Source organism: Balaenoptera ricei, chromosome 2 (assembly GCF_028023285.1).
Source record: "Balaenoptera ricei isolate mBalRic1 chromosome 2, mBalRic1.hap2, whole genome shotgun sequence".
Lineage (NCBI taxonomy): Eukaryota > Metazoa > Chordata > Mammalia > Artiodactyla > Balaenopteridae > Balaenoptera > Balaenoptera ricei.
In genome coordinates this window covers 112,738,085-112,755,396 of record NC_082640.1, presented here as the reverse complement: position 1 = coordinate 112,755,396, position 17,312 = coordinate 112,738,085, and the positions used below count along the sequence as shown (strand labels likewise).

Sequence of the window (17,312 nt, the reverse complement as noted above, 5' to 3'; positions counted from 1 at the left end):
CCGCTGATTGGAAGGAGCGCCGTGGGGCTGTTGCGAGTCAGCCCGGGAAGGTCGAGCGCACTGAAAGGCTAGCTATCGCCCCCTGGACCTTGGTGGGATAATGGCAGGTAGGAGTGTTACAGGCGTCCCCGGAGGTGGTATCTGGATATTACCGTCGCTCCGACCGAAAGGGGATTTCGAGGGAGAGCAATAGAGACGTGATCTGGGCTAGAGGGGCCGGAGGTCGATAGATTGAGTGGCTAGAGAGGCCGGAGGTAAGGGGCTGTAGAAGTCGGGCGGACCCGGAATCCAGAGGAAACGGGACCATGACTTATGCTTATCTCTTCAAGTACATCATCATCGGGGACACAGGTAACCCGCGGGCGACAGCCCTCAAGCTGGGGCGGGGATTCGAAGCACCGAAATCGGGTCTTGGGGGCGGGGCTCATTCAGTGGGCTGGGCGATTAAGTGAAGCGGGGGCGGGGCGGGCGGCCGGGGGCGGGGCTCGGGGTTCCGGGCTCCGGGCTCCGGGCTCCCCGCTCCCCTTCCCGAGTCCCGGACGCCCGGACACTGGACTGTTCCCGGGCGGCGTAACTCCTAGAACGCGCGTCCTTTTCTTTCAGGTGTGGGGAAGTCATGTCTCCTCCTGCAGTTTACAGACAAGAGGTTCCAGCCTGTCCACGACCTCACAATAGGTAAGTGCATGTACCTGTCCTAGAATAGGTTATGAAATATGTCTAGCTAAAGTGGAAAGTTAGCAGCCTTTGGTGTTCGAAGTAAAAAGTTACCTCTCCCTATTTTTGAACTAGTCTAAAGTTATGTTTAGTGAAGTGTGACTAATCAAATGCTGATAAATGGGGAGTAGTGTAATGGGGAGTAAGTAATTGAAAGGTAACTTTAAATTTAGAGATGAGCGTGAGGTATGGATTAGTTGCTGTAGGATTTTTTTTTCCAAATGCAATTTGTATGTCTGTGGAAAATCCCACGGAAACATAACTATTCAAAAACTCACCTTGCTTTGTGGTAAATTAGTGCGAACCTCACATGTGTTTTTTCAAAGTAATCACTATTATATAGATTTTGTGTGTGTGTTGGAAAAGAGGAAGCAAATTGAAGAGCCATCCCAGACTTAGAATTAAAAGGTACATGAAACTAATAACTTCTGTTTTAAAGAAAAGAGTATGATAGAGTTCAGAGACACACTGGTGATCCTGGGAAGTATGAACATCTTCCACACATTTGTGATAAGGCATGGCCTGCTGGGGCTTTAACAACCCCTTCCCCATAATCTCCATAACTCAAGCCCCCCAAAAAATATATGTGTAAAACTAGCCTTCTTGCCATGCAGATGCAGTTTCAGAATAAAATCCCTAGCTCCCATTTTTACTATATTGCCACTTCCAAGTCCCACCTTATGGAAGTCTAAGCTACTACTGATCCCAAAGGACTTATTCAGAAATATCTAATGAGGTTAGAAAAGGATTTAGAGGATAGTATCAACAGGAAAATATTTTTGCATATGATTATTAAGTGCACAACCACTCTGTGCTAGGTGCTAGTGATACAGTGCTTAACAAGGCAAACACTGTGCCTACATTGAAAGCTCCAATGTAGGAGGTGGGGCTGGGGGCATATAATGACAAGTAAATTTAAACTGCAAAAGAGGAAAAGAGGTACCACCTCTATCAAGAGAGGCTGAAAATGGAAGAATGAGCAGGAGTTTGCCAGGCAGAGGGGTTGTGGAGATGAGGGAAAAGTGATCAGGGCAAGAAGGAATAACATGTGCAAAGGCTCAGGAATAACAGAGATCAGGCTACATTTGGAAAACTGAAGGTAATTTAATATGGTTGGAGCATGGAATTTAAAGTGGAGAGTGGGAAGAAATAAGGCTAGAGAATATATTGCGGAGCACAGGCTCCAGACGCACAGGCTCAGTAGTTGTGGCTCACGGGCCTAGTCGCTCCGCGGCATGTGGGATCTTCCCAGACCAGGGCTTGAACCCGTGTACCCTGCATTGGCAGGCAGATTCTCAACCACTGTGCCGCCAGGGAAGCCCCAGGGATGCAGTTTTGAAACACCTGAAAGTAATGGGAGCAAATGACAAGTTTCAAAACAGAGGAATGAAGTGATCAATCAAGTTTTCCCCAGAGTCCAGTATAGGCTCTGTTTCTTTCTGAATTCAGTTTTCTGTACCAAGATAAACAAGGCAGTTAGATAGAAAATATGTGCAAAATATGAAGATTTCTGTGTAATTAGAGGAAGTTGCATAAAAGGGGACAAAAGTGTTATTTTTTAATTCTTCCCCATTGAAATTCCATTCTTCTTGTCCAGAAAGAAAACAAGATTAGTGACTTTTTTTTTTTAGTAACTATCACTATTCTTGATGAAGCAGTCCAGAGTAGTAAGAAGCAATTTTTTAATTTGTCTTATTGACTGCAGAACTTTAGAGTTGAGATTCTGGTCCCATTGTGCCTGGGGCCACTGAATAGCAGAAGCTAGATTAGTGCTCTTTCTTACTTGGAAATCAGAAGTCCTGGAGTAAAGTACTGTATAAAAATAGAAAATAGGACAAATTGTTTGACTTATCATCAAGTATTTTTAATGTAAGTATCTTCAATTTTTAAGTTTTGTCCTGACATTACCTTGAAAGAAGCTGAACGCCAGGTAAACCAAAATCTTTATCAGACTATCTGTTTCCAAACTCCCAGGAGGAAGGCTGTTTTCCAGTGAACTCTGGGAATTATTGGAGACCTGAAATGTTTCATTCTTGAGAACCTACTTCTTAGATAGGTGCTTTTCTAAAACAAAAATTCTAGAATTGCAAAAAGAAATGTTGTTTCATATAGAGGACTAGAGAGTGACTTTTAAAAAATTTTTTTTTTAAATTTTTTTTTAATTTTTTATTTTTTATTTATTTATGGCTGTGTTGGGTCTTCCGCTTCTGTGCGAGGGCTTTCTCTAATTGTGGCAAGCGGGGGCCACTCTTCATCGCGGTGCGCGGGCCTCCCACTGTCGCGGCCTCTCTTGTTGCGGAGCACAGGCTCCAGACGCGCAGGCTCAGTAATTGTGGCTCACGGGCCCAGCTGCCCCGCGGCACGTGGGATCTTCCCAGACCAGGGCCCGAACCCGTGTCCCCTGCATTGGCAGGCAGACTCTCAAGCACTGCACCACCAGGGAAGCCCTAGAGAGTGACTTTGAGAAAATAGTAGGAAATATTTTCAAAATTTTTAGAAGTTTTTAAAAAAGTTACAAAATTAAACATTACCTAATAACATTTAAGCATTAAATAATAATGCTAAAAATTTATTCACCTTTTCCTTGATTTCTTAATTAGTTTTATCCCCATGTCTGCTTTTTGGTTATATTTCCGAGGTCATTATCTAGAGCACAGTTTTTAATTCTAGAAGGTAAGTAAAACTTCAAGGAGCACAAAATGAATTGGAGCAAATAGGCAGCTGTAATGTGCTTAGTGGTACTAAGTGCAGACAGAGGATGAGTCTTTAGCACATTGAGGAAAAGCATGAAGCTCTCATTCAACATGGCTATTGTTCATTCTTTCTCTTGGTTTTCACTGACAGGTGTGGAGTTTGGGGCCCGTATGGTCAACATTGATGGAAAACAAATCAAACTGCAAATCTGGGATACGGTGAGAGGAAACAAAAATACTTTAGTCCTGAATATAATAGTAAAGGCTGATGCAGGGGCAAAGGGCTATGATGGTGGGGCTAATGGTGGAGATCAGAGTAGTAGAAGAGTGAAATCAAAGAGATAGGGAAGCTTTCACTTCCATCTGTAACAGTTACAAATTCTGAATGCCATATCTTTTTGTTTTAAATTACCCAAATAATGTATGAGTTTGCTTTGTAAAAATATTGATTAAATAATCCCAAATTCGGGAATTCCCTGGCAGTCCAGTGGTTAGGACTCTGTGCTTTCACTGCAAGGGCCCAAGTTCAGTCCCTGATCAGGGAACTAAGATCCCACAAGCCACGCGGCATGGCCAAAAAAAAAAAAAAAAATCCCAAATTCATTTGTATTTTACTGTGGAATGCATTTTGATTCTTAGGAAATGAGCCTATCTGACTTTGTAGGAATGGATTATATATCTTGAAACTATATATAATCTGATGCTTCTGTTTGGGGGAGATTAGAAAGCTGTTAATTCTCTTTATCTCTATCTTAATTCTTTGCTGCTTCAGACTTCTTTTTTTACTGGGGATGGACAAAGATACCTCAGACTGATGCAGACCAACCCAAATTGAACTGCTCACTCTCTCTAGCTTATTGGCTCACAAACTTTGGTTCAGGAACTTGGATTGAGATTAAGAAGTAAAGTGATTTGATTTTTTTTTTAAAGATTTATTTTATTGATTAATTGATTGATTGATTGCTATGTTGGGTCTTCGTTTCTGTGCTAGGGCTTTCTCTAGTTGTGGCAAGCGGGGGCCACTCTTCATCACGGTGCGCAGGCCTCTCACTATCGTGGCCTCTCTTGTTGCGGAGTACAGGCTCCAGACGCGCAAGCTCAGTAGTTGTGGCTCACGGGCCCAGTCGCTCCGCGGCATGTGGGATCTTCCCAGATCAGGGCTTGAACCCGTGTCCCCTGCATTAGCAGGCAGATTCTCAACCACTGCGCCACCAGGGAAGCCCTGATTTTTTTTTTAATAGATCTTTATTGGAGTATAATTGCTTCACAATACTGTGTTAGATTCTATTGTACACCAAAGTGAATCAGCCATATGCATACGCCCTCTTGCATCTCCCTCCCACCCTCCCTATCCCACCCCTTTAGGTCGTCACAAAGCACCAAGCTGATCTCCCTGTGCTATGCGGCTGCTTCCCACTAGCTGTTTTACGTTTGGTAGTGTATATATGTCAATGCTACTCTCTCACTTCGTCCCAGCTTACCCTTCCCACTCCCTGTGTCCTCAAGTCCATTCTCTATGTCTACATCTTTATTCCTGCCCTGCAACTAGTTTCATCAGTACCACTTTTTTTTTTTTTGGATTCCATATATATGTGTTAGCATTCGGTGTTTGTTCTTCTCTTTCTGACTTACTTCGCTCTGTGTGACAGACTCTAGGTCCATCCACCTCACTACAAATAACTCAATTTCATTTCTTTTTATGGCTGAGTAATATTCCATTGTATACATGTGCCACATCTTCTTTATCCATTCATCTGTCGCTGGACATTTAGATTGGTTCCATGTCCTGGCTATTGTAAATAGTGCAGCAATGAACATTGTGGGACATGTCTCTTTTTGAATTATGGTTTTCTCAGGGTATATGCCCAGTAGTGGTATTGCTGGGTCATATGGTAGTTCTATTTTTAGTTTTTTAAGGAACCTCCATACTGTTTTCCATAGTGGTTGTATCAATTTACATTCCCAGCAACAGTGCAGGAGGGTTCCCTTTTCACCACACCCTTTCCAGCATTTATTGTTTCTAGATTTTTTGATAATGGCCATTCTGACTGGTGTGAGGTGATACCTCATTGTAGTTTTGATTTGCGTTTCTCTAATAATTAGTGATGTTGAGCATCTTTTCATGTGCCTCTTGGCCATCTGTATGTCTTCCTTGGTGAAATGTCTGTTTAGGTCTTCCACCTGTTTTTTAATTGGATTGTTTGTTTTTTTGATATTGAGCTCCATGAGCTGTTTGTATATTTTGGAGATTAATCCTTTGTTGTTCATTTGCAAACATTTTCTCCCATTCTGAGGGTTGTCTTTTTGTCTTGTTCATGGTTTCCTTTGCTGTGCAAAAGCTTTTGTTTCATTAGGTCCCATTTGTTTATTTTTGTTTTTATTTCCTTTATTCTAGGAGGTGGGTCAAAAAAGATCTTGCTGTGGTTTATGTCAAAGAGTGTTTTTCCTATGTTTTCCTCTAAGAGTTTTATAGTGTCCGGTCTTACATTTAGGTTTTTAATCCATTTTGAGTTTATTTCTGTGTATGGTGCTAGGTAGTGTTCTAATTTCACTGTTTTACATGTAGCTGTCCAGTTTTCCCAGCACCACTTATTGAAGAGGCTGTCTTTTCTCCATTGTATGTTCTTGCCTCCTTTGTAGTAAATTAGGTTACCATATGTGCGTGGGTTTATCTCTGGGCATTCTATCCTGTACCATTGATCTATATTTCTGTTTTTGTGCCAGTACCGTACTGTCTTGATTACTGTAGCTTTGTGGTATAGTTTGAAGTCAGGAAGCCAGATTCCTCCAGCTCAATTTTTCTTTCTCACGATTGCTTTGGCTGTTCGAGGTCTTTTGTGTTTCCATACAAATTGTAAAAAACTTTTTTTAATTCTGTGAAGAATGCCACTGGTAGTTTGATAGGGATTGCATTGAATCTGTAGATTGCTTTGGGTAGTATAGGCATTTTCACAATATTGAATCTAACAATCCAAGAACATGGTATATCTCTCCATCTGTCTATGTCATCTTTGATTTCTTTCATCAGTGTTTTATAGTTTTCTGAGTACAAGTCTTTCACCTCCTTAGGCAGTTTATTCCTAGGTATTTTATTCTTTTTGTTGCAGTGGTAAATGGGAGTGTTTCCTTAATTTCTCTTTCTGATTTTTCATTGTTGGTATGTAGGAATGCCAGAGATTTCTGTTCATTAATTTTGTATCCTGCAACCTTACCAAATTCATTGATTAGTTCTAGTAGTTTTCTGGTGGCATCTTTAGGATTTTCTATGTACAGTATCATGTCATCTGCAAACAGTGTCAGTTTCACTTCTTCTTTTCCAATTTGTATTCCTTTTATTTCTTTTTTTCCTCTGATTGCCATGGCTAAGACTTCCAAAACTATGTTGAATAAGAGTGGCAAGAGTAGGCATCCTTGTCTTATTCCTGATCTTAGTGGAAATGCTTTCAGTTTTTCAACATTGAGTACGATGCTTGCTGTGCGTTTGTCATATGTGGCCTTTATTATGTTGAGGTAGGTTCCCTCTATGCCCATTTTCTGGAGAGTGTTTATCATAAATAGGTGTTGAATTTTGTCAAAAGCTTTTTCTGCATCTATTGAGATGACCATATGGTTTTTATTCCTTAATTTGTTAATGTGGTGTATCACATTGATTGATTTGCTATATATTGAAGAATCCTTGCATCCCTGGGATAAATCCCACTTGATCATGGTGTATGATCCTTTTAATGTATTGTTGACTTCTGTTTGCTAGTATTTTGTTGAGGAATTTTGCATCTATGTTCATCAGTGATATTGGTCTATAATTTTCTTTTTTTGTAGTATCTTTTTCTGGTTTTGGTATCAGGGTGATGGTGGCTTCGTAGAATGAATTTGGGAGTGTTTCTTCCTCTGCAATTTTTTGGAAGGGTTTGAGAAGGATGGGTGTTAGCTGTTCTCTAAATGTTTGATAGAATTTGCCTGTGAAGCCATCTGGTCCTGGACTTTTGTTTGTTGGAATATTTTTAATTATGGTTTCAATTTTATTACTTGTGATAGGTCTGTTTATATTTTCTAATTCTTTCTGGTTCAGTCTTGGAAAATTGTACCTTTCCTAGAATTTGTCCATTTCTTCGTGGTTGTCCATTTTATTGGCGTATAGTTGTTTGTAGTAACCTTTTTTTTTTTTTAAAGATAACTGCAATTTTTTTTTTAATTAATTAATTTATTTATTTATGGCTGTGTTGGGTCTTCGTTTCTGTGCGAGGGCTTTCTCTAGTTGTGGCAAGCGGGGGCCACTCTTCATTGCGGTGCCCGGGCCTCTCACTATCGCGGCCTCTCTTGTTGCGGAGCACAGGCTCCAGACGCGCAGGCTCAGTAATTGTGGCTCACGGGCCCAGTTGCTCCGCGGCATGTGGGATCTTCCCAGACCAGGGCTCGAACCCGTGTCCCCTGCATTGGCAGGCAGATTCTCAACCACTGCGCCACCAGGGAAGCCTGTAGTAGTCTCTTATAATCCTTTGTATTTCTGCAGTATCAGTTGTGATTTCTCCTTTTTCATTTCTAATTTTATTGATTTGCGTCCTCTCCATTTTTTTCTTTATGAGTCTGGCTAAGGGTTTATCAATTTTGTTTATCTTCTCAAAAAACCAGCTTTTAGTTTTATTGATCTTTGCTATTGTTTTCTTTGTTTCTATTTCATTTATTTCTGCTCTGATTTTTATGATTTCTTTCCTTCTACTGACTTTGGGTTTTCTTTGTTCTTCTTTCTCTAGTTGTTTTAAGTGTAGGGTTAGATTGTTTATTTGAGATTTAAAGTGATTTGATTTTAAAAAGCATTTCTGATGGCCCACTGGAAGTATTTTCATATGCTAAAGTTAAATGCTGCCATATGATTCAACCATAACACAGGCCTCCCTCAGACTTTCCCTTTTAGTTCCTAGAAGGCCACAAGGAAGGAAGCTTTCAACCATAGCAGAAGACAAGGAAAAGTAAGATAAAAGCAAAACAGGAATCAAATAATTTAAGACGTAAAACCATTAGAGGATAAAAAAATTTAAGTGAGCTCTTGGAGGGAAAAAACATGTTTTAAATCTTAAAGTTTTGTTAATATTACCAACAAACTTCTTTAGAATTATTTTTGGATTTTGATGTTCTAATAGGCATGCAACTCATTAAAACATTTGTATGATTCCTATTTTTTAATATATATTTTTATATTTATTTATTTTTGGCTGTGTCGGGTCTTAGTTGTGACATGAGGGATCTTCATTGCAGCATGTGGGATCTTTTTTTGTGGCGTGCGGGCTTCTCTCTGGTTGTGGCCTGAAGGTTTTCTCTCTCTAGTTGTGGTGCGTGGGCTCCAGGGCGCGTGGGCTCCGTAGTTTGCGGCACGTGGGGTCTCTCGTTGAGGTATGTGGGCTTAGTTGCCCCACGGCATGTGGGATCTTAGTTCCCCAACCAGGGATCGGACCCATGTCCCCTGCATGGGAAGGCGGATTCCTTACCACTGGACCACCAGGGAGGTCCCATTTGTATGATTCTTATAGTAAGAGATTCTTGTATTGTTGGAAAAGTAACCTTAGAATTAGTGTACTGGAACACTCTTCTCACCTTCAGACCTGGGTTTAGGTTATATGAAATAATGTCTAAGAAAACAAGCTTTTGTGCTATGAAGTACTAAGCTCCTAAGTTTATTATTATTATTTTTTTAAACATCTTTATTGGAGTATAATTGCTTTACAATGGTGTGTTAGTTTCTGCTTTATAACAGAATGAATCAGTTATACATATACATATATCCCCATATCTCTTCCCTCTTGCGTCTCCCTCCCTCCCGCCCTCCCTATCCCACCCTTCTAGGTGGTCACAAAGCACCCAACTGATCTCCCTGTGCTATGCGGCTTAAGCTCCTAAATTTAAATTATGGATTCAACATATATAGAGTTTATAACTTTTGGCCAGTTACTGAACTGGCCTTTGAGCCTAATTCTTCCCATTTGTGATATAATTAGTATCATTACTGTTACTGTTATTATACTATGAAAAAGCTATTTATTTTCCTATGTCCACATCTTAGTTTTCCTATCTTTAAATTATGAACAGTAGTCTTCCTTCCTAAACTTTATGTAGGAATATGAGGATAAAGAATTTCAAGAATGTGAAAACTTTTCCGGGAGGATAGGTTCAGTGCTCAGGGTATTCATATTTAGATGATTTTGCTTCCTTTAATGAAAAACCCAAAAAAACCCAAAAACTTCTTCCATCAGGAAACCAAAAGTATCCAGTATATGGGGGCATTAATAAATTGCTCAGTTATAAATAAAACTTAATATCTTGGCCCCAGTTGGAAATGAGATTAGAGTATAAACAGTTGGGTTTGTTTTAGGAAAAACTCTGTCCTGGGCCCTGGGCTTCTTTCCCTATTTGTTATTCCTGTTTGCCATGACAAGATCCCAGCAAGGGACATCTTGGTAGTCCTGCCTTTATTAGTGGAACACTAAAGGTCAATCAGCATATGCCCAATTTGTATCTAATTTTCTACATTGATCCATCAAAATGAAACTTCCATTAGACAGGGCATTGGCATTCTAAGATAATTTTCCGTTTTATAGGTAAAGGAATAGAAACAGAAAAGAAGGGTTAATGTGATATGTTCAGCATCATATGGGATTGAAAATACTCTGAGTTTCTAATTCTATTTCCAGTTCTTTCCTAGGGGATATTGGGAAATGTATGGGAATGTCTTTGATTGTCACACTGTGGGGCGCTACTAGCATTGTGACGGGGAGCCAGCGATGCTAAACATTCAGCAATTTGATGGACAGTCTCATAGGAAGAGTTGACCCACCCAAAATATCCATTGCACTGTCATTGAACAATATTGATTTCCCACCTGGACTTCTCCCTGGGCAGTCAGGTTTCCTTTTCCCTAATTCTCTTTTCTTAATAGAAGTTCTTTGGTAAAATTAAGTCCTTTGTGTTAGAGTGGCATGTGATCAAGTAATTTCTCTGGAAATGACCTGGTTTTGTTGGGATTTTTTTTTGTTGTCATGTTGATGGAAAAGGCTGGACAAGAATCCTTCCGTTCTATCACCCGTTCCTACTACAGGGGAGCAGCCGGAGCACTGCTGGTGTACGACATTACAAGGTGAGTCACGTCTGGTGGGTGAGAGGGAGGTTCTTTCCTCTGTTCTCAAAATCTTTTTTATCTACTGAATCTAGTTAGAATGCTAAAGAGGAAAGCCCTCTCTAATGTTTTTCTTTACACATGTAATTTTCCCCCTTTTCCCATACCTTTGGAATTGCTTTGGCATTTTGAAATAAGCCTTTGACCCACTTTCTAAGCGTTTCTGTTGTAGGCGTGAAACCTTCAACCACCTGACCTCGTGGTTAGAGGATGCCCGGCAGCACTCCAGCTCCAACATGGTTATCATGCTGATTGGGAATAAGAGGTAAAATCTTACGTGTGTAAATAATAAGCACCAGGAGTCATCTAGGTACTCTGGACATTGGATCATTTGGGTCCTAAACTTTTTTAGTTTAGGTACATTTAGTGTCTCAGTTAAAAAAAAAAAACAAAATTATTGTGGTAAAATATACGTAACATAAAATTGACCATTTTAACCATTTTTAAGGAGAGAGTTTTGTGGCATTAAGTATATTTACATTGTTCTGTAACCATCACCGCCATTCATCTCCAGAACTTTTTCATCTTCCCCGACTGAAACTCTATTACCATAAACAGTAACTCCACATTCCCCTCCCACCAGCCCCTGGCAACCACCATTCTACTTACTGTCTCAATAAAGTTGACTATTCTAGGCACCACATATAAGTGGAATCATACAATATTTGTCTTTTCATTACTGGCTTATTTCATTTAGCATAACGTCTTCAAAATTTATCCATATTGTAGCACGTGTCAGAATTTCCTTCCCTTTCAAGGGTGGATTAGTAATCCATTGTATGTATTTACCACATTTTGTTTATTCATCCATTGATGTACACTTCAGTTGCTTCTACCTTTTGGCTATTGTGAATAATGCGTCTTGTCAACATGGGTGTACAGATGTCTGTTTGGGTCCCTGCTTTCAATTCTTTAGGGTATATACCCAGAAGTGGAATTGCTGGATCTTGTGGAAATTCTATGTTTAATTTTTTGAGGTACCTCTGTATTGTTTTCCATAGTGGCTACACCATTTAACATTACTACCAACAATGCACAAGGGTTCCAGTTTCTCCACATCCTCACCAACACTTGTTATTCTCAATAAATTTTCTAAGGCACCCATAGGCCAAAAGACATACCTAATAGTTTTGTTATTAAATAGATCTAAACAACATAACAAGTATTTTTGTCATAACAACTAAGTGAAAAATGAAAAACATAAATTAAAAGAAAAAGAATTTTTTATTTCATAAATAACCATAATGACAGCACAGCTTCTCAAACCTTGGAATCAATATTGGACACTTCCACTCTCCGTTCCAAATTGGTTTTTGTGCAGGGTTTGCTTTTTGTCACAGCAACTGCCAAAAAGTCAGCTTTGCAAAGATGTGCAAATGTTGAATGGAATCTGTCAGGATCTGATGGTGACATTGCCAGTTATATCAAGCTTGTAATTTATGTGGTGTTCTGATGTTGAGTGTTGCTGTGTTTCCCTTGAATATTTAAAGTAACCTGTGGCACCCTTGTGAGTTTGTAGTAGTGCCTAAGGTGCACCGTTTGAGAACTGTGGCCACCGACTAATTGTACTCATTTATTGGTTCAACCAATTTATGGAAAACCTGTTATGTCTTAGACATTGTGCCAGACCCTGAGTGTGCAAGGTGAAAACAAAGTCCTGCCCCCATTCCCATGGAGCTTACAGTCAGTGGGGACATAGATATTGAATATAAAATGATTTGTATCTGATTACAAATTATGATAAATGCAGTGAAGGGGAAGAAAAAGGGCACCATAAAAAAGAGTACCAGGGTACTTATTTTTGATTTAGAGTTGTAATTTAAGCTGGAATCTGAAGGATGTGCAAGAGTTCAGTGGGCAAAGATTTTAAAGAAAGGTATCAAATAGGGGTAACAAACTGTGTGAAAGCCTTAAACTGGGAAGAAGCTCGATAAGTTTATAATGTTGAAAGAAACCGGGTACGGTTGGACTAAATCAGAGGGGAGTGGTGCGAGATGAGGTTGGAAAAGAAGGCAGGGGCCAGATCTCATCATGGCACTTACTGATCTGAGAGAGGAGTTTGGATTTTATTCTAAACACAGTAGGAAGCATTTAAGAGTTTTAAGCAGAGAAGTAGCTTGATCAGGTTTTAAAAGATCACCCTGGAGGGGAGCAAGGGTTGACGTGGATCTCGGCAGCAGCAGTCCAAGTGAGAGAGTGGTGGATTAGACTAGGTCGATGGCACTGAGAGAGAGAAAAGGATGATTTTAAGGTACGTTTTGGAAGACCTCGCTTTGGGGTGGATAGGGTATTTGGAGTGAAGGAGGAAAAGGTGTTAATAACGTCTTGGTTTTTGGCTTGTGCCATTTATGGAGATGTGGAAGCTTGGGACAGAATCAGGACATTTCATTTTGATGTACTTCTGAGGTGCCTTTTACACATCAGAGTGGAAATGGAGAACAGACAAATGGACAAACTGATCTGGGGCTTAGAGGCGTGCCTGGGCTAGAGGTACAAATTTGGGACTGTTGCCATTTAGCGTTAGTTCTTCCCTGGTCTTCACACAGCTGATGAATAATAAATCTACATTTTGCAGGTTTGTTGTTCTCTAGTGGACTTACTCCTTGATTTTTTTTTTTATGGTGAAAAACTGGAATCCTCCCAAATGAAAATTTCCAATTTGAAAAATGAAAATCAGACAGTTCACCATTGCCTTATTCTGCAGCCTTTTATCCTGTCTTGCATAAAGTCTTTCCATGCCACTTCATTTTTTCTCATTCCTTGGCTCTGTCTTCACATCCTCAATATCACCTAATTTTATCAGTATCATTTTCTCTGAATCCCTCATTTCCCTAGTGGCAGGCTGCTACTTATTATACACATTAATAATGAGACTAGTGAGCGTTAAGGCAACTGTGTTCTCCCTATTCCTGGCTCTCTCTCTTCTTGTGGATTGACTCTAGTAAAGAGGAAGACACTTATCACTATGGGATTTGACATCTATGACTTTTCTACTTTCCAGTAACTGGAATTTCCCTTTCCTCTTCTTTCCTTTGCTTTAACTGGATCTCATTCAAAAAAGAAGCATAGGGCATAGACCTTGAGTAACTAGGGGGCTTGCCTAACCTCTTATAAACCTTTTTCTCTGTAATAAGAGTAAGGTATTATCCTCAGCCATGCAGCAGCTGTCAAGAATCTGATCTGAAGAATATTTTCCAAGAGGCTACAGAAATCAGTAACCCTATACAAGGAACATCATGCAGGAACTACATTCTTTATGGATTAACTGGCAGTTGAAACAGCTATGGGATTCTTTTAGAACAAGAGTTTCTTCTTTCAGTTGGATCTTTTTTTAGTTTTCTCCCCAATTAATCTCTTGCAGTGACTTAGAATCCCGTAGGGATGTGAAGAGAGAAGAGGGAGAGGCCTTTGCTCGGGAACATGGACTTATATTCATGGAAACGTCAGCCAAAACAGCCTGCAATGTTGAAGAGGTACTATTTGGGAAAAAGTAGGGAAAGTTTTCAGAGATTATACCATACCTTTGTCCTTTTATTCAGAATTCTCTTCCCTTATAAGACGTGGGTAAGAAAAGGATGTCTTATGGTCATAGTGACCATATGTCTCCCTTTAAGGGAATTTTTCCATTTCTTTTTCCTTGATTCCTAAGGCTTTACTTTTATATTAGATAACATTAATTGGTAAGTGTGGATTGACACTACTGTTATTTGTAAATCAGTAGAACTAATGGATTCCACTTTAGTCATTCGTAAGCCTGATACTGACTGTATCTTCAGTAACTAACTGAGAAGTGAGCATGTTTGTTTTATTTGCAGAGGGTGCCAACATAGGAACCCTAGGTATATCGTGTGTCAGTACCAAAATACCGTAGAATCCCCTTTTTCTTTTTGAAACTACTCTCAATGGCTTTTACAGGGCCTTTGGGGGACCGTCTGTATTTTTACTCCATTCTCCTAATAGTTCCTAATTCACCTTTGAAATCCAAATCGGAATAATATTTGTATTCTCTTTTCTTAATCTCTCTAGCTAAACTTGAGCCTAATACTATGGTTTATGTTTCCTTTAGGCCTTCATTAACACAGCCAAAGAAATATATAGGAAGATCCAGCAGGGTTTATTTGATGTCCACAATGAGGTGAGATAGGGTGGGGGTCTGACAATTAACTTTGTTTTGTCTTAAACAGGATAGGAAGCTCCCTAGAATGTAAGCACTTCCTATCTAACATGATACTATTTGAAGCTATGGCAATTCATACTTGATTTTTTTTTTTTTTAATGTAGGTACACAGAAACCTGTCATCCTTTTCGTTTTTTCTCAAGTCTGAGACCCAGAATGCTTAAAGAGATTATTAATTGGTGATCTAAAAGGTTTACACGATATGGGAGATTTTCTTTTCAACCTCAGTTTTTTACTATTCCAGAGCTTGGGGAAGTGTGATTCTTAATTGCTGAGCACGGCCATTTCTATAAAGCAAATTTGGGGTCAAAACAGAAAAAAGAATTATATGCTAATATGCTGCCACTTCTCTTTTACCTCCTCTTACTCTTACCTCATCACATCCTGATTCTGCACATAGCTATGAAACTTAAGTATAACAGTCACTTTAAAAATGGGCACAAAAGCCACTTCTAGTCATCGATAATACCAGAGCTGGTCATCTTATCTTCACTGTCACAGATTATCGTTCCACAGCAGTCTGGCTAGAGTGCATGGTTACCTGCCAAGGCCATATCTACTTCTAGAAAATGTGATTAATGATTTCTGCTTTTACCCCTCTCCTTTCTCCCACTTAACTTTCACACTGAGGTGGGAACTACTGCCTCTTTTCTTCTACAGGCAAATGGCATCAAGATTGGCCCCCAGCAGTGTATTTCAACATCAGTGGGACCCAGTGCCTCCCAGCGGAGCTCTCGTGACATGGGGTCCGACTCTGGCTGCTGCTGAACATCTGGCCTGGACTCTTTTTTCCTTCCTGGAACAGCTTCAGATCAATAGGCTTAAAGAAAGAGGTCTTACTTGCTTTGGCTGAGAAAAGCCTCTTCTCAAGGTGTGATGTTTTGCCTTTCCACTTAAAGACCAGGGGAGAATTTGGGCCCTTATTGACCTGTCCTTCTTCAGGGACGTGAGCATTCCCTATAGACTAGGGCTCTTCTCATCCTTCTATTTTAATTTCTAAAGTGTTAGGATCAAAGCTGATTGTCATGGTAGTTCAAAAATAAATTCTTTTATAAGCATATACAATCTACTCCCCACCAAGAATTAGTAACAACGGTCTAGGACCTTCTGCTTGAGCACTTGAGATTACTGGGATCCGGCCGGCCTTTTGACCGTAGATCCTCAGTCTTGGGATTTCATTGAATTTTTTCACTTGCCACGTCATAAGATTTGTTGCAGATAGCAGTTCATTCTACTTGAACTGCTCAAGGATGCTGAATACTTCTCCATCATCCCATTGCTAGTTTCTCTGTCTTAGAGTAACTACAAAATTTTGAAAGCAGTGGAGTTGCTCCTGGACCTGTAGCCACTTACTATCATTACCTAGAGAAAACATCTTTCCCTGTTCATTTTGTTTTAGGGACCAGACCTAACATTAGTAAGTCAGTGTCTTTCACCAAATAGACTCCTACCGTTTCATCACACACACTTCTTAAGGAGACCTATTTAGACTTTCTACTGTAGTCAAGCTAATCTGCTTACCGGACATGACATATTTGCTTCCACTCCTATGCCTCTGCACATACCCTACTCTCCACTAACATTATACTCAAAGCCCACATTTTTTTCCTTCAGAACGCCTTCTTTGACTGACCTAGGGACTTCTGAACAATTATTGACATAGTACCTTTTAGCTTTCATATATTGTTTATTCATATGTATATTTATTTGTATTTATGTTACTTTGTAAATATGTTTTATAGTAGCTTTGTGTGTGGAACCTGTCTCCCCGTGTAGGTTGTAAGCTCCTTGAGAGTAGGAACCGTGTTACCCTTTTAGTTTTGTAAACCACTTCCTCCACCATTCCTTCACAGTGCCTAGTGCTACTCATGTGATCACTGAATTTGACTGACATACTTAAAGACCTGGAACAGGTTTATCTTAGGCTGCAGAGGAAACAAAAGGCCTTAGAGTCATCTCTTTGTAATTCTGTCTCAATCTCTTCCACCTGCTTACCCTGGATTCTGTATTGCCCTTCTCTCTCTCCTCTCTCTCCCTTCCCTGGCGCTTCACCTCCATTCCATGCAGCATACACTAAGGCTGCCTGCTTCCAAGCAGTCAAATGAGTGGATACTTCTCCAGCCATTCTCCTTTTCAAGAGCATATAATACTATCCTAGTCAGCTTTGCCTTAGCTTCACTCATCATGCAGCCTTCTGGGTCAGTTGCTATGTCATTTTGACTTGATGTCCCGTTCTCTTCCACAGCACTGAGGTCTTGTGAATTTTCCTCATTGTTTTGTTGTTGATGAATTGTTTCATAATTAAATATATGCATGTATCCAAGCTGCAGACATTTCGTGTGTCATTTCTGATTGTATTCCAAACGTAAGTAGATACTCTCCTTCTAGGGAATTGTATCAAAGGTATTGGAAGAAGCCTCCTTAAGATACATTCATTTTATACAGGATTCTGCCCCCAGTAGTAGTGGTATTATTTAATAGTGTACCACAGGAAGTTGGAAGGCATTTGGAGTATTGCTTTGATTATTGTTTGGTTTGGTTTGGTTTTTGAAAAATCCTACCT

General features: G+C 39.9%; 1 protein-coding gene across 1 annotated transcript; it reads left to right on the top strand.

The window, feature by feature from the left end:
- The first annotated feature begins 70 nt into the window (after window positions 1-70).
- On the top strand, window positions 71-17,064 carry RAB2B (RAB2B, member RAS oncogene family). Its single transcript, XM_059915632.1, has 8 exons — window positions 71-351; window positions 604-675; window positions 3,559-3,626; window positions 10,451-10,533; window positions 10,745-10,837; window positions 13,934-14,045; window positions 14,639-14,707; window positions 15,410-17,064. Exons 1-8 carry the CDS (start codon window positions 306-308, stop codon window positions 15,515-15,517), a joined length of 651 nt encoding a protein of 216 aa, XP_059771615.1. The 5' UTR covers window positions 71-305; the 3' UTR covers window positions 15,518-17,064.
- Window positions 17,065-17,312: the final 248 nt, after the last annotated feature.

Coding starts and splice junctions, on each gene's coding strand:
- RAB2B (XM_059915632.1), top strand. CDS start 306: ATGACTTATGCTTATCTCTTCAAGTACATCATCATCGGGGACACAG. Junction 14,046..14,638: donor CAGCCTGCAATGTTGAAGAG/GTACTATTTGGG, acceptor TGTTTCCTTTAG/GCCTTCATTAACACAGCCAA. Junction 14,708..15,409: donor TATTTGATGTCCACAATGAG/GTGAGATAGGGT, acceptor TTTCTTCTACAG/GCAAATGGCATCAAGATTGG.